The 27,597-nt window shown below is 43.8% G+C and overlaps 1 protein-coding gene across 2 annotated transcripts in view; it reads left to right on the top strand.

Annotated features, from left to right (window-relative positions):
* ADTRP (androgen dependent TFPI regulating protein) overlaps nt 1-26,956 on the top strand; it is a 55,640-nt gene extending 28,684 nt beyond the window's left edge. The window contains exons 4-6 of one of the 2 annotated variants that reach the window (XM_081144566.1): nt 8,794-8,909; nt 20,495-20,646; nt 25,789-26,956. In XM_081144566.1, coding sequence (XP_081000692.1) covers nt 8,794-8,909; nt 20,495-20,646; nt 25,789-25,820 — 300 coding nt within the window. In that variant the 3' untranslated portion in view covers nt 25,821-26,956. The remainder of the gene's footprint in view (nt 1-8,793; nt 8,910-20,494; nt 20,647-25,788) is intronic. The other variant, XM_081144567.1, reaches the window with a different exon arrangement.
* Nucleotides 26,957-27,597: the final 641 nt, after the last annotated feature.

A 27,597-nucleotide genomic window follows, 5' to 3' on the forward strand; every position in this document is an offset into this window, starting at 1 on the left:
TTTAGGTCAGAAAAATGTGTACCTAGTGAGTGAAAGAGAAGTCGGTCTGTGTTTGTTCTCTTATTGTGGACTCCAAGTGCTCAACCCAGTGCCACCTATTGTCTATCACTTTCAGGGCCTCCACCATATAATGCTTTAAAACTAGCTTAGTCCTAGTTCTGTAGGGCTACAGTGCCTATAAGTTGAAATTCATAATTTTTTAGTTTCCAGGACCATATCTTACATACCTTTTAATTGCTTGGCATGCTGAAACATAACCACTTCTCATGTTTGATGGATATTGAATGAGGGCATTCCCTAAGCAACTTCTCTTTTTCATTTATATCTAGGCCCCACTCCCAGCCATTTCCTCCTCTACTGTTAAGACCCCACAGTGAGTTCACGTGCCTGTCGGACAGCCTGACATATTGACTAACTCTTAATCAGCCAATTATTTGCATTTGGGAAAATCACCAGTGAGCCCCTGTCATTCTATCACAGCCCCGGGTGAGTCCCGTTAGGAACACCCTGATGGGTCAGCAGGGGAAAGCTGGAGGCAGGAAGCCGGTCCATCATGGGATCAGTCACGTGAGGAGCTTGGAACTCTGCCCCAGAGCTTGTGCTTACAGGATACTTTCCTAAAATACTGTTATCTCCCAGGGAAACCAGCTGCCTACACATTCTGAGTCCTTTATTCACATCGTGGTACGATATCTGAGAGGAAGGGATGGTGCCTGAGAGATGGTGGCTCTAAAGCAAGAACAGATCCCCATGCTTCCAAAACTTTCTCTTTCTTGAAAAGAACAGTCATCGTCCTCCAACGTGGAGCAGCTTTCTAGAGAGCTGCCCATCTGTCTATGTCTTAAAAACAAGTCTCCGTGTGTGCTGTGTGCAGCCAGGCACAGAAGCATGGAGGAAGGGCGAATTACAGATTAATACAGAGGAGGGGGTATAAGAGGATAGCAAGCAAAACCTGGGGGGCTTCCACCCTGCCCAATTTCAGAATGGAGGGTCTGGGGCCAGTGGGTCCCAAGATTAACAAAGAACAGCCTCTACTGACTACATATCTTTCAGTTTCTGCAGGGTTGCAGACTCCTGGATGGTGATAGCCCTTTATTGAGTCTATAGTTTAGTTGCCATGATGTGGACACCCAAGGGTTGTTCGCAGGAGTCACATTTTCTCACAAGTTTCTATGTGACCCACAGCACCCATTTTTCGGGACTTGGGGTGCAGTCTATAGCCATGACAAAGGGTAAAAGATGACCAGCCTGAAGTGGGATTTACTCTGTGAGCCCCCCTACTATGGACACGGCCCAATGTGTGGCTGCCCAGGTCAGTTAAATCTGGACTGCAGCTGGTGTCTTCTCACACCAGGACACTGGATTGTCTCCCCAGGCTATGCAGAAGAGCTCCCTCCCCTTCTTCTTGTGCCACCTATTGTTTCATTGATTCATTCACTAATGCCATAGATATTAAGTGGCCAGAGTAGGTTAAGTGCCTTGCTAGCCACAGGAGATGAAATGGTGACAGTCCGAAGCTTCTTCGAATTGTCTTCATCTCTAGGGAAGGTTTGTCCAATAGAAGGTGAATGCAATAATGTGATGCTGGGGAGGGGATGAGCACAGGAAGGCCCAGCCATGCCAGGGGAGGGCACCTGCTGCATGTGTCAGATTCTGCCCCGGAGTCAGTGATACCTATGCTGAGCCCTGGAAGGTGAGAAGAAGGCTGTGATGGCTGAGAGAGGGAGGGATAAACTTGGGATGTATCAGTGTTGAGAGAGGGGACTATGGGTGGAGTGCAGAGCAATCAAGAGGTAAGGGTAGGGTGAAGGCTGTAGGTGGGGGCTGGGCATGAAAGTAAGACAGGGCAGTTGACTAGATCAAGAGAGCCTTTGTAAACCATATTAAGGGCTTAACTCTACTGTGTAATGCAAAGGTTCAAAGAAGAAAGTCAGTCAAAATGCATTTATAAATCTGAGGGTGGAGGGAAGTCCTGAAAAAGGAGAGGAGAACTTTGACCTCAAGTTGTTTAAAATTTAATTGAGAATAGAAGAAAAAATACATGAACTTGAGAGTGCAAAAAACCAAACCAAAACAAAAAAAATACAAACCAACCTGAATATAATTAAGCACTGAAAAGTCTAGCGTAGACCCAGAGAGCGTGGGAAGAGCAGGAGAGCCAGCATCTCCTGAGCAGACTGGATGTGACGTGGGCGTGCTGTGGATGTAACGCGGGCCCGAGGTAGCAGAAAGGGCTAGGCGCTCAGCCCCGAGAGGCAGGACGGTCTCCTTGAGAGTCTTTATCTGCAGTTAAAGGGTGTCCACGTTACCACTGGCTCTCTGAATTCCTCTGAGCATTCAGCCTGCGTGTCATCAACGGTGCGTAATACCTACACTTCGGGCTCTTAACACAGAATAAAATGCTGGCTGCTGGCTGACCCACAATAGGAACAAAAACAAATAAAAACACTCCTGAAGGAAATAGTATTTCTCAAGTCCGTCCAACTGCTCTGATCATCAGAAGGCTACATTTATACAATATTATCTCCTTACTGGCAGACCCCCCTCAATAGACTGTGTTTCATTATTTTTCCTTGAGATTTTAGTTTATGGAATCTAGGCCTCTGTTTTTGCTATAGGGCCACAGTCTAGAGCACTGCTTAGTGTCCCCTAAATAAAATACAATGGTAGAAATTTATTTGAGGCCTAATTAGGAGTACAAAAATTATTTTCCCTTAAAAAAAAGAACTATGTACATTCCATCTCTCTCTTTTTACTCTCTCTGTATGGAAAGGTATTGCTAAATTTGAATCTCAATAATAGTGGACAGCAAGTCTCTGGTTGGTGTTTTGTGTTTCAGTGCTCTCCCGGATCCTGATTTTCTTTTATATTTTGACATGTTAATGGGTATGCTTTTGATTATAAGGTGTCTCACAGGTGGGGCTGGTTGTGAGAGAAGAATTAATGAGAAAAAGGAGTTCTAGGGAAGGGGACAGGGTGAAACATAAGGGTAGTGAGAAGTCTGGTTTGAGTTGAAAGGAAGGAGCCTGTGGTGATACTGTGGAAAAGGAGAGAGAGGTGGGATTAGAGAAGGGGTATAGGCAGGGGACCGAGGCAACAGGGAGCCACAGAAGGTTGTGGAGCTGGGAGTAGCAACATGAAACTTTATTTTAGGAGGTTGGTCAAATTGCAATGTTGAGTATGTACCAAAGTAGCGGAAAACTAGGGAAGTGGTGCTGGGGAAGATTAAAGAATAGGCAGCTAGGAGAAGAATTTGAGGGGGAAAGTGAACCACGTTGGGATATGGGAATGAGTCAGTGATTACAGCAGGTGTCTAAGGCTGTTATTATTGCCAGAGAGTTAAATCAGACAGAGGAAGTTGGGTGCCTGGCAGAGGGAAGGAGAGAGAGGAGGAGAGCAGGAAGAGGCAGGTACGCTCCTGACTGTGGGGCCTAAGGTCCCAGATCTTTCTTTTGTTCTTCCCTTAACTCAACGGAACCTGAAAGGCCGCTTCTTCACCAGGCTGGACACCATGAAAGCCAATAGCTTCCTAGTTGAAGAATTCTGCTTTGAGATGTTGGCCAAACTACATATTAACCCAAAGGACAACAGTACAGGAAGTAAAACATCACTTAGAAACCCTGCTGAGAAGACCCAGAAAGTTATCATTTAACCACCTGTTCCATTCACACACGAGTTCATAAATCACAGCATGCTTTTCTTCCTTGGGCCAATGGAGCACTCATTTCTCTTTCCAGTTCAGTTAAGACTATTTGTATTTCTTCCAGCATTTTATTATGAAACATTTCAGACATAAAGCACGGTTTAAAGAATGCCACGGCGAACACCTGTATTACCCACCACTTAGGTTCTACTGTGAACAGTTTACGGCATTTGCTTTATCACATATGTTTGCGTCTATCCATCATCCATCAGCTCATCTTATTTTGATGCGTTTTAGAGTAAACGGCAAACATTACTACTCCTCTGCAATAAGTAAAACTATTGGTTTTTAGCTTCTGTTTTAAAATTTTTAGCAGGCTGGGCTGTGTCAGCTCACCTACATAGATGGTGGGGATCAAAGAGAAGCCTGTGGCTCTTTCTGTGGTGGTTTATCTTCCCAATCCCTCCTCCCCAGGCATTGAACATTGTCTCTTAAATTACAGCTGTGCCAAGTCTATGGGCTTGAGTTCCTAGAAAGTGGGAAAGGGAAATTTTACACATCCAATTACCTTCTGAACTCTAGAATTTGAGACCAAAAAAGGACCCCTGTATGTAGTGTAAGTGAAAGAGTAAAAAAAAAAAATTTTCCCTAGAAATATAAGCAATTTAGCTTATGTCTACATTTCAGGGTCACCGTATATCAGATTGGCTTAAGGCAATATTTCACCTTTAACAACACAGGAACTATAGAGAATATAGTTGGGTGGAGGCAGGAACTGCAGTGAGAAAAAGGTGGGAAGGAGTGAGGTAAAAGTTTTTAGCTGAAAAATGGATAGTATTGTCAAAACCAGAGATTGCCTTACAAGGATTTACGAAACAACTAGTACTGTGTGTAGTTTTCAAGCTTCAGGAACATGACCCACAGTATAACAAGCCTGGGAAAATGGCATTCTATTAAGGTTGGCCTTGCCTTCATTTTCATGTCTGTTGTATTTATGTTTAAGTTTTAATTGATGTTTTGATCATGTGTTTGGCTTTCATTGTTTGGCTGAGATTGTGTGAAGGCTTTCATTTTTTAAATAAATTAAAAAGTGACTATGTAATATATACTAAGCAAAAATATCTTCCTTACTGTACCCGGAAATGAGATCTCTTCGGTGCAATAAAACTTGATTTAAAACTTTCTACCTATTAGCACCATAAACCAAAGACATTATCTTAGAGACTTGGGGAAAGGACACCAATTTCAGAAGGGCCAATGGAAGAAATTAATTCTCAGATCCAAGTGTTGCCTGAACAGGGGAAGAGAGAGGACAGAGGCAAACATGAAGGAGGCAATATTATGTAAGTTCATCAGAAAGAGCATATGAATGAGAAAGTCTCAATGACCAGTCCAAGAAGGTAGAAGCTGTTTTGTTTATCTTAGTCAACTCAATACAAGAGCTAGTTCAAGAAAATGAAATAGAGGAAAGAGGCAGAGATCCTTTATAAAATGGTATCTGATTCTTAAAATGTGGAGACTCCCTGAATTTCTCTCACTGGAGAAAATTAAGTGCTCTCGTCCCCCCCAAGAATCTTAGAGATAAGAGTGTGACCATCCCAGCCTTATTGATCCAGCGCTTGGAGTCTGCCTGACAATGATAAGCTGTCGGCTTGCGGGTTATCTCGGTGATTAAGCCCGGCCCCTTTCACAAGAGCCAGGCAAATGCATCCCATTGTAAGTTTAGCTTCGCACACAGGGAGGCTGTTGACAGCAGCTACTTATCTGCGGGTATGAGGTGAGTCCAAGTGAGTGGTCATTATTTTCCATGTTGCCACTCATGTAACCTTGTAAGAATTTTCTTTGGGCTGGTAAATTTTAGTGCTTATCTACACGGCTATTCTGCAACCAGGGACTCTAAATGGCAATTATTATATAATGCGTGAATCAATATTTCACGCGTACAGTTCTGTCTCTAATATATCCAAATGGAAGTAAGCCTTACACCAAGGACAGGAGGAAAGACATCATTTAGTAGAAAAGGGTGGAAGGAGAACAACACTGTCCTTTTAACTGATGCTTTTAAAATGAGATATTTAAAGAAAAATATCTACCAAAATGATGGCTTACTTGACAAGGAAAGATAGCTTCTTCCATCCCCTCTGTTTATACATACTATTGTCTCAGCCCATGGCGTTTTGTTTACTTTGGAAGGAAATATTTTACCCCCTCTGAGATAATTAATTTTTGTCAGCTTCACTGTTTATAAGGGAAACTGAGAAACTGTTAATTGAAATACAGAATGAGTCACTGTTTTCAGCAATTTTTGGCAGCATTCTAATTTGTGTCAATCCCAGCCTAATTATTAGATTTTTTGGAAGTAAAAAGCATATTGGAGTTTTCTCTTACTGAATTTTTTTCTTCCTTATTTTTTTTTTTTTAAGTGCTGCCGGACAAAGGTTATATAATTTATATCAACATGAGGTGACATTCCAGGACATCTGAAATACCACGAGCTTTATTGCGTCACGCTTGGTTCTTCCCAGTAGCTAAATATTTAGAAAGCTCAGAGAATGAGGTCTTCCTCCTTCCCTCATTCCTGCCTCCAGCCCAACCAAAACATGTGGTTCTCTTAAAGGCCTTGTAGTAGGTGTTAAGCCACAGGATATGGCCCATCACTAATGACATCACTGAAGCAAGCTTCCCAGAAGTCATCAGGGAGAATTCACTTGGAAATCCAATTGAATGTCACTTGCAAAGGGCAGGCTCCTAGAAGAGGTGACCAGTCATGCATCCCGAGTTATTTGTTGTGAAAACATGAATCACTGTGAACTCATTTTCTCCTAATGCAAACGCACTACATTGTTTTACAAGAATTCTGTCCCAGATGATCATTAACGTACAGGGCGGAAGCTGCTGACAGTGGACAGGGTTCATAAAACCTGTCAGATCAATGGCCGGTATAACGGGACTGTTAATGGTTGCTAAGAGAAGTCGGCTCTTTCCTGGCTGTGGCAGAATGAAGGCGGTGGCTTTGCTGGGAGGACAGCCCCATCTCTTGCCTCCTGAGGTGGCCCCGGGTGAAAAGATCATCGATGTCAGTCACAGCATTGCCAGGGCTTCGAGGCTGGGAGCACAGGGCCAGCTGTGGGCTGAGGAGGGAGTCATGGTGGCTGAGGGAAGGGCTCTGCTACCATCCCTTCCTGCAGGCTATGGGTCAGGGTGCATCCAAGCATGGGTACTGTGGACATCCCAAAACACTATCTCACCCACTCCACACTGGGTCAGCAATGAGATGAATGATATCACAGTAAAAGTGACCATCACAGCTAACTCTCGCTGGAAATCTTCTGCCCCTAACACATGTGCACTATGTATCACATTTCTCAACCGAGGAAGCTGAAGTTCGGACAGATTCAGAAACTAGTCCGAGGACAGGTACAAAAGTGTGCCTTTCAACACCATGTTCCTTTATTGGAGGTAGAGACACAGAAGCTGTAACCTAAAATCTGACCCCCAAAAAAAGATGCAAGGTATGACAGTGGGCCTGGAGGTCTTTCTATTTGCATATCCAACCCGTCAGTAGGTTCAGGACTAACCTTAAACAGAGTGTATTAAAGCTATGGTGTGTCCGAAATGCTGTTCCTCTAGGCTGTGCTATTAAAATGTGGGTTCCCAGGGCCTTTAAGGGCCTAACTGCTCTGCATCCCCTGACAGGGGGCCCCCAGGAGGCCCTCTCTGCCCAGTAATACCCTATACTTAAGACTTGTTCCTTGTCGTCCCACCTTTGCCCCATCAACACTTGTCTCGCTTCCTGTCGTCTACGGGTCTTGATCTCCTGACTGTACCTTAGCTAGGTCAGGTAAGGCAAGTGGAAACTACTGCCTCCTGGGGCTGCCCTTGAGCACAGGAATGACGGGACAGACAGCGAAGGCCTCCCAGAGCAGTGGCCAGGGTTCCGGCAGCATAGCTGGGATGGGAGCATGGTCCTGTGGGCACTGTGACATTCCTAAGCCCTAGTGACTGCTGTAACCAAGGTGCTGACTTAGCTGCCTCGGGGGTCAGGAATGGGAATGGTATGGAGCTTGCAGGTAAAGGCTACGGATGCCAGAGGGATGAAAGAGGAATGACAGCTGTCAATGTAAAAACTGTAAAATACTAACACTATTAGATGTTTCCATAAGCACAGAGTACAGCAGGAGGCGAATTTAATGTGTTTAATGAATGAAAGGACACTGCACATAAAGTCAAATCACCTACCTTTCCCAGATCAGTCCCCATAACCAAGAGCGGAGCAGGCCTTTGTAGTCTTTCCACCTGAAAACACTACTAGTACTAAAGGCCTCTTTCCTTGATTACATTATTTTTAAAATGTAGTGTTAAGGGTTTGAAAGATGTGAGAGAAGACAGATGTTTATGAAGGAGCCAGTGAGACAGAGAAGGGATGGGCGAGACATAGAGGGTTTTAGAGGGAGGCTCTCACCCCCCACAGCACCGACCTCCCACCAACAGGACGGTCACATAGCCCCAAGTCAACAGGGGATTCAGAGGCAGCTAGGATGGGTTCTCTGGCCCCCAAGATCTTACAAATACACATTGTAAGTGCTGGAATCCACGGCACAGGTTATAGATGCAGTGAGGTTGGGTGAGAGAGATTAGCAAGAGGAAAGTTCAGAGACCGCATCATGGAAGGTTGCATTGGCTGTGAGAACATGGACGGTGTGGCTACGGAGAGGAGACACGCTGCATACAGCTGAGGCATGAATGGAAGTATGAAGGTGGGAGCGAGCACGCTGAGTACAGAGAAAGCTGGAGACAGCCTTGCTACACTGGAGGTGTGTGTGTGTGAGTGTGTGTGCAAGCATGGGTGTGCGTGTGTGCATGCATGTGTGTGCCTATGCGTTAGGAGAGGGAAGCCGTGGCAATAAGCAGGACAAGAGAGCGTGACAGAGCATTACAAAGAACCTTGGTAGCCAGACAAGGGTTTGGATCAGCAAAAGCAAGAGAGAGCCACAGTAGGTCCTTGGGCATCTAAGGAGCATGGTTGCAGCTCAGTTTTGGGAAGTTTCACCTGGTCGTTGTGGAAGAAGGTAGATTGGAGGGGGAAGAGAGAATTTGAAGCACTAGGAAGCCAACGCACCTGCCGTATGATGTCATCTTTTCTCCTCCAGCACACGTTCATATTCCCCTTCTCGCTGGTTGAAGTCTACCTCAGGCCACACAGCTATCCTCCGAAGAAGAAAGGACTCACCTTGCTGGCTGTCGGTAGCTTTGCTTACATTAGCAGGTAAGAACTGCAGAAAGAAAATCAACTTAGACTTGTCATCCAAGTCTCTGAGGAATATTCCAGAAGCATTGTGATGTGTAAAACTGCCTTTATGTTGAGTTAATGGGGATTTAGCCATCTTTAACTTTTCAGGTAAGAAGGATTTTTATTGTTTGTTTTTGATGCTCATGGAAACATCCCAGGCAACAGAATACACAGGTGGGCAAACGCACACACACACGCATGCACACACATGCATACACACGTGCACACACATGCACACGCGCCCGCGCACACACACGGCAGGTCACGAGTCCTTCTCACCTTTTCACAAAGAATTATTCATTGCAAAGCTACTACACATGTTACTTTCCCCAAGAAAATGTTGCTCTTTGGTTCCACGTGCAATTAAATGTTTGAAGAGCTGAATGATCCAAGGCATCTGAATATATTTCTTCTAAAAAGTCATTTGACAGGTTGAGCATGCTAGGTTTGGTCCATTCCTGTTGCCTGTATCATTATGGGTTTATTTGCAACAACATCTGGCACCGGATCTCCTAGAGGGCATTTGGGCAGTTGCCCAGGGGCCTGCAAAACAGCCTAGCTGGAGTCATGCAAGCTCATTTAAGCAGCTGGCCTAGATTTTATCGTTCAACCACCTGGTGACATGAATTCTCAGAAATACTGCCCAGTGATCTGTAATCAAGGGAAAGTGCTTGGTCTTCCACCGAGTGAGTGGAAAACCCCTTTCCATCCTAGAACCTTCTTATCTACCTCATGTTGTTGCTTCACTGAAGGGCGTGCCAATCATAATGCCTGCAGATCAGGAGCTAATCATGCTGTTCCTTCTCTAGTCTAGACTTACTAAGTGTTTATATCTGACAATCTGGGTAAATCCCAATCCCTATGTGTGGGAAAGTTTAACTGGGTACAGTGCTCGGTCAGAGGCAGAAGCCAGAAAGAGAGCACATTCTGGAGGGGCTTGGGCTCCCAGGGCCTGCTGCATGCAGCCTTTGTCTTAGAGCAGGTAACCTTCATGCCTTTCCTTCCCTCTCACGAAGGATGCTCCTCCCCACCCTTCTGCACCCTTTTCCTGAGCGCCCAAAGTCTTTCCTGCTCCTCTTGTCTCAAAGTAAGTACTTGCTCAATAAATCTACCCCAAGATCCCAGTGATCTGCACTGTTCTCTAGCTGGGGGCCTTTGCATTTTAACAAAGGTCATTTTAGAGACTAAGGCTTAAGTTGGGGACCTACTGGTAGTTGATGTCTAGAGCACTGTGTTGGGAAGGATTCTGAGGACCTACCAAAAAAGCTGTGTTATCATTTAGCAATATCTGTCAATAGCATGAGAATGGAGAGTGGCAGGGTATGTGCCATGTAGTTGCCAAATCTGGCTTTACCCAAAGGGATAAATCCCTAAAGACAGAATAGCTGGGATCTGCAATAGGTGAAAGCATATATCTACAAAGGTATTTCTGTTGTATGTGTTGGGGAGAAGCAGGGCAGGAGCTGGTTGATTATGTACATGAATTTCCATACTCCGGTTTCGTTTGTTTGTTTGGTGTGTGTGTGTGTGTGTGCGCGCGCGTGTGTGGACTTTAAATGTTATTTATTCTTTGTAGCCAAGTGCAACTTTTGGACTAACTTTCTTGCCAAGTGTAATTTTTGGAGTAACTTTCTTGCCAAGTGTAACTATAAGATAGTACTTTTGATCTGTTAACTTTTACTACCTGAGGACTTGGAAGTTGATCATTGATCCTCAGATCTGACCCTTGTTTTCTTCTTCCTCGGAAACCAAGAAGAAGGTACAAGAGCACCATGAGCACCAGTATTTGTCAGTGGCCATAAAAAATGAGAAAGAGTGCTCAGAGGGCTTGGCTTGGCTTGTCAGTGCCTGGGCGTGTGTTCTGACAGTGCAGGGAACTGGGTGGTTGGTGAGAGGAGGTGCCACAAGGCGGGGGTCAGGTGTGAGCACCTCATATGTCCATTCAATTATTCACCAGTGCCAGGCACTGCACTAAGTTACCGAGGACAAAGGAACGTACAAGGTGCCACGCTGCCTTTCGGGGCTGTCTGAGAAAGGAAAGTGCACACACGATGGGAAGACAGGGTACTGAGACTGTAATAGGGGTAAGCACAGGGTGCTGTGGGATCCCAGGGCTGGCTTCTTAAGAAAGTAATGTCTAAGCTCAGGCCTGAAGGATGCGTAGGAAAAAGTCAAAAGAGGCAGAGAAAAGGCCTTCAGCATCTGTGAGGGGCTGGAGGAGCTGAGGGTGTGACTGAATTGCAGGACAGGGAAAAGCTAGACCATGCATTCACATCAATGAGCTTGGGCTTATAAACTGACGGATTTTCTGTGGAACAAGATTTAAGCAGAGGAATGAAATGATGTGGCTCATGTAAGAAAGATGATTAAAAAGTTGATGTTGGCTGAAGTATGGAAATTAACGAGGAAAAGCACAAGGAGACCAGTTGGTGGCATTTGTGAGACTTGATGTTAGCCAATTGGTGACAATATCAATCAATTTCAAATAGAACTAGAGAAGGTGGGTGGGACAAGGAGACTTAGAGATCAGCTAGCACTGGAGACCTGAAGCTCAGTGGGTTCAATGACATGCCCAAGGTCATAGGACCAGGGAAAGATCAAAGCTGGGATTTGAATGCAGGTCTATTTCCAAACACATTTCTCTTTCCACTTTATTCACGTGGCAGGTATTTGTTCAGCTCACTGAGTGTGCAAAACATATTGTGCTGAGGGCTGGAGGGGTCGGTATGCAAAAACGCTTAACATGGTCCCTGCTTTCTAAAAGCTTTCATGATGATGATGTTTCCAGTGCTGTGCTTGTGATGGAAAAGTGATGCAATGGAGCAAGTGGAAGGAAGCACCAGCAGAAATGTGACTGGGTGGACCCAGTGCTTAGGGATTTGGATCTTCTTATCATTAATGTAGCAGTGAATCAGCATTTGGCCCACCAGGCCCCATCAATCCTAGAATACACCTGTGTGTGGGCACGTTACGCTGCACCACTGGCTGAAGCTGCCCCCCTTCTGTCCATTCCCTGGTTTAGGGAGCTCAGACTCTGCTGCCTGCTATCTCCACCCTTATGCAATGCTCGGGGGCCCGTGAGCCCTCACGGCCACAGATGGCCATCAACAAGCTCCACAAACTGTGGATATCCATGGAGATGTTTTGGGGAAGTGGCTGCGGGTCAGCTGCTAGGCGTGCCTATTTGGATGGTCAAATAGGGAAATGGTATAGCAGAAATGAGGTCAAGAACATGGGCCCGGGCCAGACAGAGCGTGAGAAGCAAACACAAGTCAGAGAAACGGCAGGGACTCTGAGCCAGGAGTGCATTTCACCGCAGAAATCACATCACAATGACCTAAAAATAATTGCCGGGACCATGGGGACTGCCGTACATGTGGAACTGGCTTTCTGTTATTTTTCAGATTGCAAAATTGGAGGGCTGGCCTCTAAGTGGGAAAATAAAGCTTTGCAAAGTAGTAATGACTGCAAATCTTTCATTTCCTTTGGAAAGCGTTAGTCACCTATAAATACGGCAGCTCCCTCACTCCGCCCTTCCCTCACACCTCACCTACCTCTCTCGGAGGCAGTGGCAAGGAACAGGAAAATACAAAGGTTCCTACTGCTGGCTCTTATTTATTCTTTTTTTTTTTTTTTTTTTTTTTAACAAAGATTTCCCCTAACACAGGGCTGGGCTTTCTGGGAAAAGCAAAGTTATATGACGCTAACCCTGAGCCTGTAGGGGCTTTGTACTTAATAAGTGGAGATGAGCCATACATACAAATTATAAGACCCACAATGGAAAGTGATAAAATGTCAGAACAAATACAAGGAGCCACAGACACATGGGGGCAGAAATGGTTGTGTCTTGCTGGGCAGTGTGGGAAAAGTGTGCATGGGGCCTAGGCCCTGAAGGACTGGCTGGATTGGAGCTTTGAAAAACAGGAGAAGGGAAGCAACATGGCATAGTCCCAAGGCCAAAGGGGAACAGATCTCATTAGAACAATGGTCAGCAGTTTGCTTTAGCTGGACCTCTTACTGGGAGAGACTGATAGAAAATCACCCTGGAACTGCCCTCTTGAGGAGGCTTGTGGATGGCTGGTGAGAAGCAGTTTGACATAGTTTAGACAATGTGAGATTTGATTGTTGCTGTTTATTTCTATGGCATGGAGGTGGGAATGAGAAGGATTAGTAACATGGCTAGAGAATTATGCTTTCAAAAGGCTATCTTGCCCTGGTTGGTGTGGCTCAGTGGGTAGAGCATTGGCCTGTGCACCGAAGGGTCACAGGTCGATTCCCAGACAAGGGCACATACCCCTGGCCCCAGTTGGGCGCCGTGGGAAGCAGCCAATGAATGTATCTTTCTCACATGGATGTTTCTCTCTCTCTCTCTCTCTCCCCCCTCCCTCCCGCCATTCCACTCTCTTTAAGTACCTTTTTCTTTTTTAAATATATCTTTAATGATTTCAGAGAGAAGAAGCTGAGAGGGAGAGAGAGAGAAACATTAGTGATGAGAGAGTCATTGATGGGCTGCCTCCTGCACTCTCCCTACTGGGGATGGAGCCCACAACCCGGGCATGTGCCCTGACCGGGAATTGAACTGCGATCTCCTGGATCATAGGTCTATGCTCAACCGCTGAGCTACACCGACTGGGCTTTAAATACCCTTTTCATCTATTTTAATCGCATCATCTTATTCTTCATCCATGGTTATTTCATGGTCCCGGTGTCATCCCAGGTCCAAGTGCTCAGAGCGCCTTCTACCTGGCGGCAGGTGGTCCAGTGCTCGGAGACCTCCACCTCTAGAGAGTTCTCATAATCCACTGACTACTCACACGTGCCCGTGTTGGACACAGGCCTGCAAACTGCTCTCCCACAAAGACCGTAGAGCCACAGTACCTAGTCTTCTGGGCCCAGCATCTCCACCTTGCTCTGCTTTAAGCTTAGCATTCCACCCCCACTGCTAGCACTGCCGCACCACCAGTGTCCCTATGTCGGAGAAATAGAAAAATGGTGCTGGCCACTGCAAGAGCCTCAGCTGGCCTGGAATACATCACCACCTTGCTCTTGGTAGACCAGATGTCTGCTGATGCCATGGGTATCTCTGCCAGTGTGTAAGGGGCTGCGTGCCAAGTGCAAGTGTTGCACAGATATGCAGCAATAACCCAGCCTTGGGGGAGATATTCACAAAGTCACTTCTCAATAGCTGTTTGTATGAAGCAACAGAGGTGATTACTGTCTTCTATGCTATGCTTTCTCAGGTGAAGACCACAGCAAAGCTGCCAGGACCCCCAAGTTTAACAGTCCTCTAAATTAATGCCCCCACTTACACTTACACATACAGACATCATACCCTGAGATCCCTTAAAAACTGCTGGAGGGCTTGGCTAAGCTAAGTCCCAGGGTCAGCCACCATGTCATATCTGCCATCGACAGTACCCTTCCGCTCCCACTAGTGCATTGTGTGAATTCTCTCCCAGAGCCACTGTTACCCTTCCCTGAAATATGAGCTCCTGGGACCATCTAGATGCATAGTATTATAACCTCAAATCTTCGTGGGGATCAAAATCCCAGCCTCATTTTTCCACAGAAAGACTCCTTAGCTCTCATGTAAATTAATATATGAAAATAAATATGAAAATGCCAGACAACTCCCCTTATTATCAACACTTGGGGTGCAGGCCAGCCAGCATGCACTTCGAAGAGGGGCATTAGTGGAGGGCCAGGAGAGGAAATGGTTATCTATGCTTCTCACCCTTCCTTTCCAAACCTCAGCTCCTGCTCACCCAAAATGCCTGCCACAGAAGTTAGAAATAGGAACAAACTGAAGAGGGTTACAGCTGTACAAGCAGGAATGAGGGACATAACCGAAGTGCATTGTTGAAGTGACAGAGGTTCTGGGCATTAATTGGCATGTAGCAGGCAAATGAAAATATCAAGGATAATTCTAAGAATTTTCAGTCAGCAGCCTGGGAAGATAGTTATTCCATTAATAGGTGCAGAAAAGTTAGGAAAGAAATAATTTTAGGTATAAGTAAAAAAAGCTTAAAACCCCATATCTGAGTCTCATTCCAAAAAATTCTGATTTAATTGGTTCAGGGTATGTCCTGGGCATCAGAAGTTTTATAGCCCCCAAGGCAATTTTAATCATCAGCCAAGGTTGAGAACCACTTGCTTAGAGGAACTTACATTCAGTTAAACCTGGCTGCAGAGATCCAGGGAGCTGAACCCTTCGGTGGGATGAGATTGCTGGCAAAGAGAGAGGTGGGGAGAGGGAGGGGAAGGAAGGGGAAGGGGAGGAAGAGAGAGAGGAATGGGAAGTGAATGCTACGGAAATGCCCTCACCTAAGGAACAATAGGGGTAAGGGGGCAGCAAAGTAGAAAATCAAGAATGTACAAGAACCTTATGGTCCTTGAAGGGCAGAGTAAGCTTTAAGCCAGAAGGGAGTGTTCTAGGGAGGGTTGGGCAACAGTTTTAAATGCCATGAAGAGGTTGCCATCCCTCCTTTCGTTATTGCCAGCACTTTCAGCACCCAGGTAAACTATTTAGCTAACACTCTAGCTTCACAATTTCTTTTCATTCTATCTACCGACCCATCCATCCATCCATCTGTCAATTAATCACCTATCTACTTATTTTTGCTTCACCTAAAATTTATTGAAGGTAAAGTAAATCACAATGGGAATTTACTTTCTAAGACAATGGTATTGAAACTTACAACTTAATGTTAAAAATCAGATTTAATTTTTTAGCGATTAAAGCTAGAGGTTGTTTTTATATGTCAGTATTCATATTTGGTTAGGAACATTCTGTATGGGATGAGCAGAAAGCCTGGGGTGGTAGGTGAACTTAGGTGTGACCGGGAGGTGGGTTTCACGGGTGCAGCAGACTAAAGCTCCACACTCAGGAATCATCAGGTCGCCTGCTCTCAGGGGCATGCTCACTGTGGGGCGTCTTCTGCTAACTTGTTGAATTCATTTGCAAATGCACATGCAGGTTGTGCTTGCCTCTGGCATTAGGTGCAGCCATGACCCTCTCACATGTATGAAGTGAGCATGAAACATGAGACCACAAGGTCCTGTTATTCTATTTATTCTGCTGGACTAGAAAGATATGACATGAGAGTTAACGATTTAAGAATTATGATGCTTAAAGCCCACAAAATCCCTATCTATCTCCTAATCTCTAACCCACAGACTTCCCCTGTTTCCCTACTGATGAAACACAGAAAATATGCATTTCATGATAATCATTTGATGCTATAAGATGTAGGATGAGAAGACTCTAAGGTTAATTTTGGCTACTCAAACAGATTCACATTGCAGACAGTTCCAAAAGAACATATATTATTGATATCTCAACTGAGGGTCAGAAACATTGGCCTCTTCAAAGTGTTCATACAGTGAACATCAGAATGACTAATTTGGAAGGCTGCCGGGGACAGTTCCCAGTTTTTCGGGGCTGTGGTGCTCTTGTTGGGTCAGGCAGCTGAGAGCTGTCTAGAGCAGCTGCAGTGAACAGCAGTTGAAAGGGAACCAGAGGTGCCAGTAGAGCCACCCAAACCACCATTCATTTAATGAAGAACTTGCTGTGTTCCCGCATTTAGGAAACTGACGTGCATGACAGATAGGATCCCCATCCTGTAGAGCTTCCAGGTTAGTGAGAAAGGCGGTCAAATGAGCAGAACAGGTAGCATGTGGCTAAGAGCCTAACTGAATGGGGGTTAAAGGATGTTCCAGAAATCTTTCCTAGAGAAATTGACTTTTAAGCTGAGGCTTGAAGCATGAGTATGATTCAGCCAGACCTAGAGCAAGGAGAAGTGTGTCCCAGGAGATGAAAAGGTCAGAGGTGTTCCAAGCTGAGACAAGAGCATGGGTGAAGGTCTAGGAGCTCCAGACCTTGGTTCATTCAAAAACAGAAAGGGATTCAATATGAGTGGACTGCAGATCTGAGGGTGGATGGATGGACAGGGCAAGGCCAGGTAGGCTGGGTGAGGAGCTTGGATATTTTCCTAAAACAACAGGGATCCCCTGGAATCAGGGGTGTGCCATTAACAGACTTCTCTTTTAGAGAGTATTGGATTACTGGTGGCCTGTGGTATGGAAAGTGGATTGAAGGGAGCAAGAAAGCACAGTGAGCAGACAATTACAGAAACCCAAGTAGATGAAGGAGCCTGGACTGAGATCATGAAATGAGTGCACTGTGGAAACCTTTAGATATGGTTTTAAGGGATCATACTTGGAAGCTCAGGAAAAGCTGACACTGACTAAGATAGACAACAATGACGAATTCAGTTTTGGACATGCTAAGTCAGCCCTCCCTCCTTCCCTCCTTTCTTCCTTCCCTCCCTCCCTCAGCCCCTCCTTCCCTCCCTTCCTCTCCTTCTCCTCTTCTTCCAGTTCCTCTCCCTCTCCATTCTCAGCTCCCTCTCTCTCCTCCCACCATATATTCAGGGAAGCCATAAAGCAGCAATACCGAGCATGACATCTCCGCTCAGGTCTCTACTGACTGCCCTTCATTAAATAACTGCATTCTTGCCTGATATTGTATTTGTATTTTCATTACTTTCCTCACTGTCAGCTAATATAACTTTCCTGCACTTTTTCTGTGAAAGTACAGACTTCCTCATTTTACCTCAGAAACTCTCCTTTCCAGAGCCCGAAGCTGAAGGAAACAAAAATGAAGTAAATAAACAGGAACTTTCCAGGCCTCTAGGGCAATGTCCTTATTTGTAGACTATCTTATATAAATGTGCATGGGAACCAGGAAGCCCTAATTTCAAGTATATAAAGTAAACAAAGTGAACTAATTAATGCAACCTGCTTAGAATATATTCAGATGTCCTCACTGACCCCAGACTCCTAACCCCAAGCCCCTCGGGACTGTTTACTTCCTGCCCCTTACACCTCCCGACCTGTTGGGAGGAGCAGCCATAGAGGGAAGGACTGCAGTGAATACCCTTCTAAAATGCACGTTAACAGGACGCACATTCACAGAATTCCACTATCTGAAATAATAATTACCATTTGTTTTTAATCTAGCAAATATTTGATTACATGAGGGGGGCATCTAGGCAAGTTTGAGACAGCGGAGTGGTAGAGCAGGGCCATGACTAGGGACCAAGGGCCAACCCTACACTTGTAGAGTTGCCTAAGAGTGATGCCTAATGCCCCCAAGAGCGATGCCTCCTTTAAAGAAAAATTTTTATTGTACAATACACATAACGTGAAATTATTCATTTTGAACCATTTTTATGTATGTAGTTTTAGTGGCATTAAGTACATTCTCACTGTTGTTAGCCATCACCACCATCTATCTACAGAACTTTTTTCTTCCCAAACTGAAATTCTGTACCCATTAAACAGTAACTCTCCATTTCCCCTGCCCCTACACCCCACCCAGCCCCTGACAACCTCCATTCTACTTTGTGTCTCTGAATTTGATGACTCTAGGTACCTCATATAAGCGGAATCATGCAATATTTGTCCTTTTGTGATTCACTTATTTCACTTAACATAGTATCCTCAAGGTTCATCCATGTTGTAGCATGTGTCAGAAGCTCCCTCGTTTTCAAGACCTAATAATAATATTCTGTTGTGTATATACACCACATTTTATTTATCTGTTCACCCATAGTTGGACTCTTGGTGGCTTTCATGTTTTAGCTATTGTGGATAATACTGCTATGAGCATAGGTGTACAAGTTTCAATTTGAGTCGTTGCTCTTAATTCTTTTGGATATATACCCAGAAGTAAGATTGCTGGATCATACAGTAGTTCTGTGTTTAATTGTTTTGAGCAGCTGGCATATTGTTTTCCACAGTAGTTACAGCATTTTACATGGTTATCAATAGTGCACAAGAGTTGCAGTTTCTTCACACCCTCTCCAACACTTAATATTTTCTGCTGTTTCGGTAGTAGCCACCCTAATGGGTATAAAGTGGTATTTCATGCTAGTTTTGATTTGCATTTCCCTAATGATTAATGATGTTGTAGGAAAATGCAAATGCAAATCTTTTCATGTGATTGTTGGCCATTTGTATATCCTTTTTGGAGAAATGTCTATTCAAGTCCTTCTCCCATTTTTAATTAGGTTATTTGTTGAGTTGCATGTAGGAGTTCTTTGTATATTCAGGATATTAATTCCTTATCAGATATGTGTTTTGCCAACGTTTTTCCCATTCCATAGCTTGCATTTTCACTCTGTTGATTGTGTCCTTTGACACGCAGAAATGGCCCCTAAAATTTCATGCCATAGGGGCCTCCCTTGCCTCATCCTAGTCCTGGCCCTGATATTAGCCCTTGTCTTGTCCACAAGCATTTAACAGACTACAAGTATTTGAACAATCAAGATCACACTTGGGTTTCTGAAAGTTTAATTAAGCACAGAATTTCATTCTTCGATCCTTTGATAACTTGGGGTATCCAAATTTGAATGTTGTTTATGAAGCATAACCTAACCTATCTTAAGTGTTACAAGAGACGAACAGCCTTAAAAGGAAGATTGCTGAGAATACTCCCACTGTGCCGTCATCCCCAGAGGAGAGAAGCTTTTAAACTGCTATTAAATGATCGCAATGTGCCAGGCAATGCTCTATTTTACGTGTGTTAACTCCCTTAATCCTTACAATGGCCTTATAAGGTACATAATATTTTCACCCTTCACTTTACACAGGAGGGCAGGGGACAGAAAGGTTGAATAAATTGTTGAAGGCGACATGACTAATAGGTGGCAGAATGAGGATTTGAATCACGGAAGCCTGGTTCCAGATTCTGTACTCTTAACCAATTATAAACTGTAGCTGATACATCATCTTCCCCATGTTTAATTTTAAAATTTATTTCAGATTTTGGCATCTTCCAGTGCAGTTGATTTCCAGAAAGCTGCATTTTTAGGCTTCACTTAAGACATTGTGCCTCCTCTCCTAGCATTTCTTTCCTTCTCTTGGCTTACAGAAATGATTTATATTCTATCCTCACATGAGCAAGATCTGAGCCTCCTGTAATTCCATCCATTCCTACTTAACACTCCATCCATGGCTTCATCCAGGAGGTAAAATCAGGGCCAACAATTAAACCCCAGGCATATTGTGCTAGAGTAATAATGCTCAATCGCTGTCCCTCCTACCCCAACAGACTTGGAAAGTTAATGGAAAACTACACATGACTCTTAGGTACAGAAATTCAAAGCCCATCTGTCTGGTTGAGAGCCAGCAAATGGATACCATCTTAACAGGCTCAATGTCTCAGCAGGTCATACCTCTCAGGGAAAGGAATGATTCATGTCTCCCACACTGTCTTTGACTAATGATGTATTCAGTGTCCTCCCATATTTTTTCACCATAGTTGAATTTAATAGGTTAGTTAAAATATCCAAGCCCAGCCCATGAAATATAGGATGTCTCATTGACTCAGTTCTATCTAGAAAAGACTCACTTCTGTAGGTTTGTGCAACACCTGAACTGATGACAAATATCCCCCATGGCTTCTTTTCATTTCCCTGAGCTCTAGAACTCATTGATCTAAATAGAAAGCTTTTCCCCCTACTGTCCTAATCATTGTGACTTGTCATTTTCTGCAGGGTCCTATGGATCTACGTTGAGACTGGTACGTGGGTGTATCCTGTGTTTGCCAAACTCAGCCCAGTGGGTCTAGCAGCCTTCTTCTCTCTCAGCTACATCTTTAGTGCTGGCATCTACCTACTTGGAGAGAAGCTCAACCACTGGAAATGGGGTCAGTTTATTTGTATTTTACCTGCAGAGACACCTCTTCCTTGCCCTCTCTCCACTCCTCCTGGAAACAGAGGAGAAACTAATTCAAAGCAGAAGGCAGTGATGCTTGATGCCTTTGTCCAAGGTCTCAGACAGGTCTTATCAAGGTAGGCAAAGGAAGAGCCTGGGGTAGAGTCATACTTTCTAAAGAACCCTACCAAATGATCTCCCCTCCTCCCCCAAACAGCACTTCCTTTACCTTTAAGGCTAAAAAGAACCCTTAGAGAACTCAGGACCCAGAGAGCAAGGTGTCACCAACCCCAGCATGAAAAAATGAACTCAGGGTCTTCCCCACTTAAGGAAGGGCTTGAGGGATACAAGATGTTTAAATGTCAAGGTTTTTTGTTATTTGTTTTGATTTGGTTTGGTTTGAAGGAAATGACCCTTTTAGCTCTTGCAGCCTCAGCAGTGCCTTCCGGGATGAGCTCTCATCCCTTTCCCACGAGGTTGCTTTCCAACCTTTAGTGAGGCATTTACCAGATAAGATCACATCCTGTGCTTGAGATTGGAGTTCTCATTTAGACAGGGTCTTGGGCAATGTGCGTGTGTTGGAAAGCTAAGCTTTCTAATTATAGGTGGGTAGAACCATGCTGCTGCTTCATCAGAAAAAAATAATCTTAACTTAGTTGATTTTCAAATGGAAAGTTTTATTCTTCTCCCTGCTTTCCCTATCCCTCCAATGCCCAAAATATTATTTTGTTGGAAAATTAACCACCAAAAAGTCAGGTTGCACAATACCCATGATTTTTTCCCTACCCAAGAAGTGCAGGAACTCTGCCCTGATTTGGTATATAAGGAAGGCAAGAGTCGCATACAATCCCCCACATCACACACCCACACGCCATTCTGTTCTATCAAAATAGAAATGGCAGAAGCGGCATCTTCCTCCCAATCTATGAACTGGTGTGAGAACATAAGCCGTATGTGCAAAAAAAACACACACAACAGCTTCCGAAGGTATGTTTCCCAGAGGAGACTGAGACCCTGGATAAATAAGCACACAACTTGGCTTTTTCACATGTTTTCTACTTGAGAATTTAGCTGGTTAAGAAAGTCCCAATGGCAATATCCTCCTTGAAAGCATTTAAAAAATGGAATACTAAAAATTACTCCCAAAAATCAGGACTCCAAATCACAGGAAACTAGGCAGAAAAAACAAGTGTTGACATTTCAGATGTGCTGATATCTAATTCTAACTAGTTTTGGCTCCTTGAAATTCTGGGTAAAGATTTTTGATGCCTTCCCCAAATCTATATTTAAAAAAAGAAGAAAGGCAGGAACTAATCCACTTAAAATTTGGCAGATAAAGATGTGCAGAGAAAAATAATTGATTACTCAGAGCTTAGAGAACAATAACTTTTTAATCAATTGTATTTGGTTCAATGATTAATTTTTAAATTGTTAAACAGTGACTTTGAAACATCCATTGAATTAAAAAACAAAATTTTCACAATATTTAATATTATTGAATCATTATTTTCAACAAGTCCTTTTTAATAGGCCTTGTTGTTTAAGTACTATATCCAATGTTTCACTACAATTAGGTCTCAAAAAGCAAACAGGCCAGGCATCACCCCCTGGGCCTTCATTTACATCATGCATATGTGAATGTTTATGTGAAGGATAGACTACTATAAACAGACAGAGACTACTGTGTCTCTCCTCTCTCTAGGCTTTTAACTCCTTAAGAATAGAATAAGTGAAAAGCCATTCATGCTATATAGCATCAAAATAGGATCATAAATGATGTTAAATTCTGAGATCTTAATCAGAAATGGATATTAGACATTAAAAGAGAAGTTAGATCACTTAAAATTTCAATGACAGTGAACACTTTTATTTATTTTTTATTTTTATTTTTATTTATTTTTTAATATATCTTTATGGATTTCAGAGAGAGGAAAGGAAAGGGAGAGAGAGAGAGAAACATCAATGATGAGAGAGTCATTGTTCGAGCCCACAACCCGGGCATGTGCCCTGACCCGGAATCGAACCCGATCGCCTGGATCCTAGGTCGACGCTTAACCGCTGAGCCATACCTGGCCAGGCACAGTGAACACTTTTAAATTGCCTAAGGCTAATCAGAACTATCTATTCAAACACATGTTCCCATGTCCTTGTCTGGGTAAAACACTCTAAGGCTTCCCTCCACTGTGTGACCCGTGTCAATACCATTCAGATGCCCTCTAAGTAGGGCAACCGCACATCTCAGTTGGGTCCGGGTTAATGCCTGCCGTGTGAGCGGGTGTATACTACAGCATTGCCTAGGCTTGGGCAGTCAGCTGCATGGTTCCTCTATCTCTGAGTTCCTCTCCAAGCCTCTGTTCTGGATCTGTGGGAATGCCTATTAAGCAGCCACCTACTCTGTCCAAAACTAGGGCTAACCCTACTTTCTCCTCTCCTTCCACAACCTGAGATTCCTTACATGAGAACAGAAATTCAAAGGAGTACACTGGTGACGCCATGGTTAGCAGAAAAGTTCTGTGCTGGGCTGCCTGGGATCCTCCCTTATTCTTCCCACTTGTAGACCTGTGACTCTGTGCAAGGCACTCAATGTCTTTTTGTTTCCGTTTTCTCTTGTGCATCATGGAGACAACACAGGAACAAGGCCTGGCACATAGGGTTAGTCACAATGACTGTTAATCTAATTCGCCTCCAGCAAAAATCAGAAACCTTTTCTAGGTGGATATTCTAATCCTCCCCTTCTATTTTTGCGTAAGTTACCAGTTTCCCCAGTTAAGGCGATTAAAAGTAACAACCACCTAACTGCATGCCAATTGACAGGGATGGTGCAGTTCCTAAAGAACATCATGAGTGAAATAGGAGAGCAAGCTAATCCAAGCTAGGATTAATTAGAATCTCTGCTTCTGAAATCCTGAGGCGCAGTCTGGCCCAGTTGGGGATCATGGACAATAAACTGACTGTTCGTCTACATATAGGAGGACTTCCATGTTGGCCTGGAACCCATGACCCCTCTTCTTACATCCCCGAGGGGTATGTGCTGAGGCCTGAGACCATCAATCCTTTTTATCCTAAAGACAGTTTATAATAGAACATTCGATCTGGCCAAGTGGCCTTGTTATGGTGCCTTGGGCAGAATGACATTCAAACCGTCCCTTAATGCTACTTGCTCTAGAGAAGGTTTCTTTTTAAGGAGATTTATTGCCAAAGCTGCTTAGAGGACATCTTGTCGGCCTCCTTTCATCCATGAAGAAATTTGTTGTAAGTTCTGCTCTGCGTGTTGTCCCTCATCATTTCACGTGAAAAGAATCTTATCTTGAGATGACTCCTCATGTATTTCTGAAGCATTTTTGCCTTCTTGTCCTAACTTCTTCTCTTTAAATAGTCTACTCTGGGTTAATTCCATATCCTTCTTCCTCAACCTCTTTACCCGCAAGGGTTTCTCCAGCCAGCCCTCAGCTCCACCTGTCTCCTGCTACTTCTGCGTTGTGACTGCTCATCGGTGCTCCAGTCTCACTCCTCTAACACCTCATATCCCCCTAACCATCTGCCTTCTCACCCTTTTCCAGGCCAACCCACTAAAACCAGGCAAACGTTCTTCAAATTTTCAACTCGAAGTCTAGAAGTAGCTTTTGTGATTGTAGATACATAGGTGTAAATCTTTGTGAACAGCATGTTTTTACTTAGCCTGTGTTCTGATTATTGGAATAACAGGATGTATAATTACATACAGTATCCATAGTGATATTGATTAAAAGAATGGTTCATTTACAATGCCAGCAGGAAATGTTTGGATCTTGCAGAAGAACATTAAGTGTTTGGCTTAAAATATCTCTACTCTTTGGTCCTATCGAATGAGGGTGAAGAAAGGAGTAAAGTCAGGAGTGGACCTAACTCCCTAACCACCAGTGATGAAGTGTTCCCCTAGGAAAACCTCCCAATGAAGAAAAGAGTGATAACAAATAACATTATTTCCCAATCAGAGTTAGAAATCCATTTTGTGAACTTTGTTTGGGTAAGATAGTATGATCTAGTACTAAGTCAACAGTTTCCTTATCTCTAGCACTATGGAAACATGGTAAGAGAGGAATTTTGAAGACTCAAAGAAGCCTAGAAACTGCTCAACCCCATGAGAATGTAAGACTAAGGACCCACCCCCACTTGTAAAAACAAAAAGGAAAATATTATTCCTGTTATAGTCACACCATGTAAGTCTCTATGGAATGAAATGACTGTTGGAGCTCCACACAGATACACTTTTGGGTAAAGTGCCTTTTCTAGCACATTGGTGGGTATGTGAGAATTTCTTAGTGCTCCATCCAGCTACTTAGTGTTGGATATGGGAGACTCTGGTCCAGTGGAAGGAGCCACCTGCTCTCTTCTCCCAAAGGAACTTCCCACCACTACTTCCACTCCTGCTTCTGCTGCTTTTCTCCAACCCTCCATGTTTTGTTGTGTTCCTTAAATGGAAATAAAATCTGCAATCCTTGGTACCTGGGGTTGAAGAAGTGAGGTTATGATTATAGTTAGACTCAAAGCACTGGGGGTTGGTATACAAAGCTTCAGAAATTTCAAAGGTTATGCAAAGATTTATGATCATTAAATATGGAGACAACAACTTGTTGGCTGAATAGAAGTAATTCTAGAAATCCAAAGCTATAATTTCAGCCAAATAAAGGCCCTTTAATGAGCTTACTAAAAACTAATCAATATGCAAGTACTTTTCTACCCAGGCTGATAAGTTGATTTGGTGAGAGGTCACAGAATGACCCCTAATTAGGTGACTACTCAGTCTTTGAGTTCCTCTCTAATTTGATGTGATCTCTTTGTCTCTATATTTGTGTACAACCTGCAAACAGCAATCAGTGGCTCATATTAGATACAAAGACCTGCACAAAGGCCCGCAGCACCATGGGTCAACTGGCTGCTATGAGCTGAGCACCAAGGGGAGAGAGCAGAGTGACTTCTAGCCCTTGTGATAGTGATGGTAGTTTTTAGAACTCCTTGAAGGGCAACCTCCTGCCTTGGGAAAAGCGTCCTCAACTTTCCACTGCCTCAAGTCAGGGTGACTGTCTACCTACATAAGAACCCATTAGGGAAACCCTGAAATCTGAAGTCGCTCTCTCTGTTCTTGTTTTCACAGGTGACATGAGGCAGCCAAAGAAGGAGAAGTGATTATATGCTATTTTCCAAGAACTAAAAAGGAAGAAAACACAAGAGGGTTTTTCTTTTCTTTTTTCTTATTTTTGGTATGGGGAGGTGGTGGAGAAACATTAAGAAAGTAGGAAGGACGGGAAACAACATTTAAACTTAAGAAGGGGGTGAGGACTCTTGAATTTTAAAAGGCTTGCTGGACATGCAAAAATAACTCCTACTGTCTCAGAATTTGTTACCTTTGTCTGAACTCTGTGGAGGATAGTCTGTGGTCAAAATCTGACCATAGGCCAAAGAAATTCATAAACTCAGTGTTAGAGAAGGTTTAGACAGAGAAAAAAATTTAGGATCATTCAAACTTCACTTTACAGGACAGGTTGCTGAGGACCTAGATGAGAAGTTACCTGTCTGAGGCCAAAGAGTTCGTGTCAGAACTGAGCCAGGAGCTTTGTTGCCCAGATCTTTAACTCCCAATCCTGCGTCATTTTTTAATAATCCCATCTTTCCTAAAAATAAGCACTTTCATAAGCTAGTTATTTTCATGGATTGGTCATCTATTTCCCCCCTCCCCCCAATCTAGGCAAAAGTATAGGGAGATTCTACCCTGTATGGTATAATAGCAAATGATTGGGGCAATGAGAAAATAAGTTATAAAAATATTAGGAAATCTGTCCCCCTTGTGAGCAAGCATTCAGGGCAGATATAAACACTGAACATAGTGACATTGTCAAAAACTCTTCCATTCAAGTATTGATTAACTTGTCAAATAAATGTATATCTTACTTGGGGAGCAGCCTAAGTGGGAAGTGATGTGATTATGAGGACTGCTGAGATTGCTCTGATACAGAGCACTTGGCTGTATTTTTGTTTATGATTGAACAGAGCTGAATGTCAGCAAGCACATTCATGAACCCTGCTTCGATTTTCCTACTGGAATTTTCCAGGTCTTTATTTACAGGCATGTTTTGTGAAGAATTATGTGGTGAGTAAAGACAGTCAAATCTATTGGTGTGTCATAGGCCTAGGGAATTTGGGGTGTGGGCACCAGAGTAAATTGTACTTGGGCTTCCCAACCAAACATGATATAGGAGACATTTGGTGAAAATGGGTAAATTATGGTAAAACTGTGCCTGGGACCAAATTAAACCTTGATCACTACATAACCTACCATTGTGCAATATCTGTTCCAACACCAGAAATATCTCAAAAATGCCAATGTGGTCTTGCAGGGTGAAGGAAGAGAGCAGACTGTACCAGTAGGGCAGGAGGTATAAGGGAAGACTAGGACAGGCACCAAGAAGCCTGCTTGACCCCAACTCTACTCTCATATAAACATGAGACTCAAGTCTTTCTGGACTGAGCTGGGAACACCCCTTCTCTTCCTATACCTGCTGCTTCTTGACTGCTCCAAGCACCTGGTCTCAGCAGGAGCCCCAAAGCAGTTGTCACAGTGGAAATTCCCCAAATATGAAGCCCACAGGGGATCACCCAAATTTTCCACACCCCAAAGATGACTCCGGCTGCATAGTTCTCAGAGTCATAGTAAGCTCTTGGCTGGGATGAGCCTGCAGATTTCTATTTGTGGGCTTTACTGTCCCCAGGACCAAATTAAACCTTGATTTCTGCATGACTGACCACTGTGCAGTATCTATTCCAACACCAGAAATTCCTCAGAACCATTTCCCTCTGAGCACATACATCAGCACACAGCTTCCTCGGTGCTGCTGTAGCTTTAGAAAAGAGAAACAACAAAACCCCTAGGAAGAACACTGATTAAACATTCATTAGAGGGCATGTG

Source organism: Miniopterus schreibersii (genome assembly GCF_964146895.1).
Source record: "Miniopterus schreibersii genome assembly, chromosome: 8".
Taxonomy (NCBI): domain Eukaryota; kingdom Metazoa; phylum Chordata; class Mammalia; order Chiroptera; family Miniopteridae; genus Miniopterus; species Miniopterus schreibersii.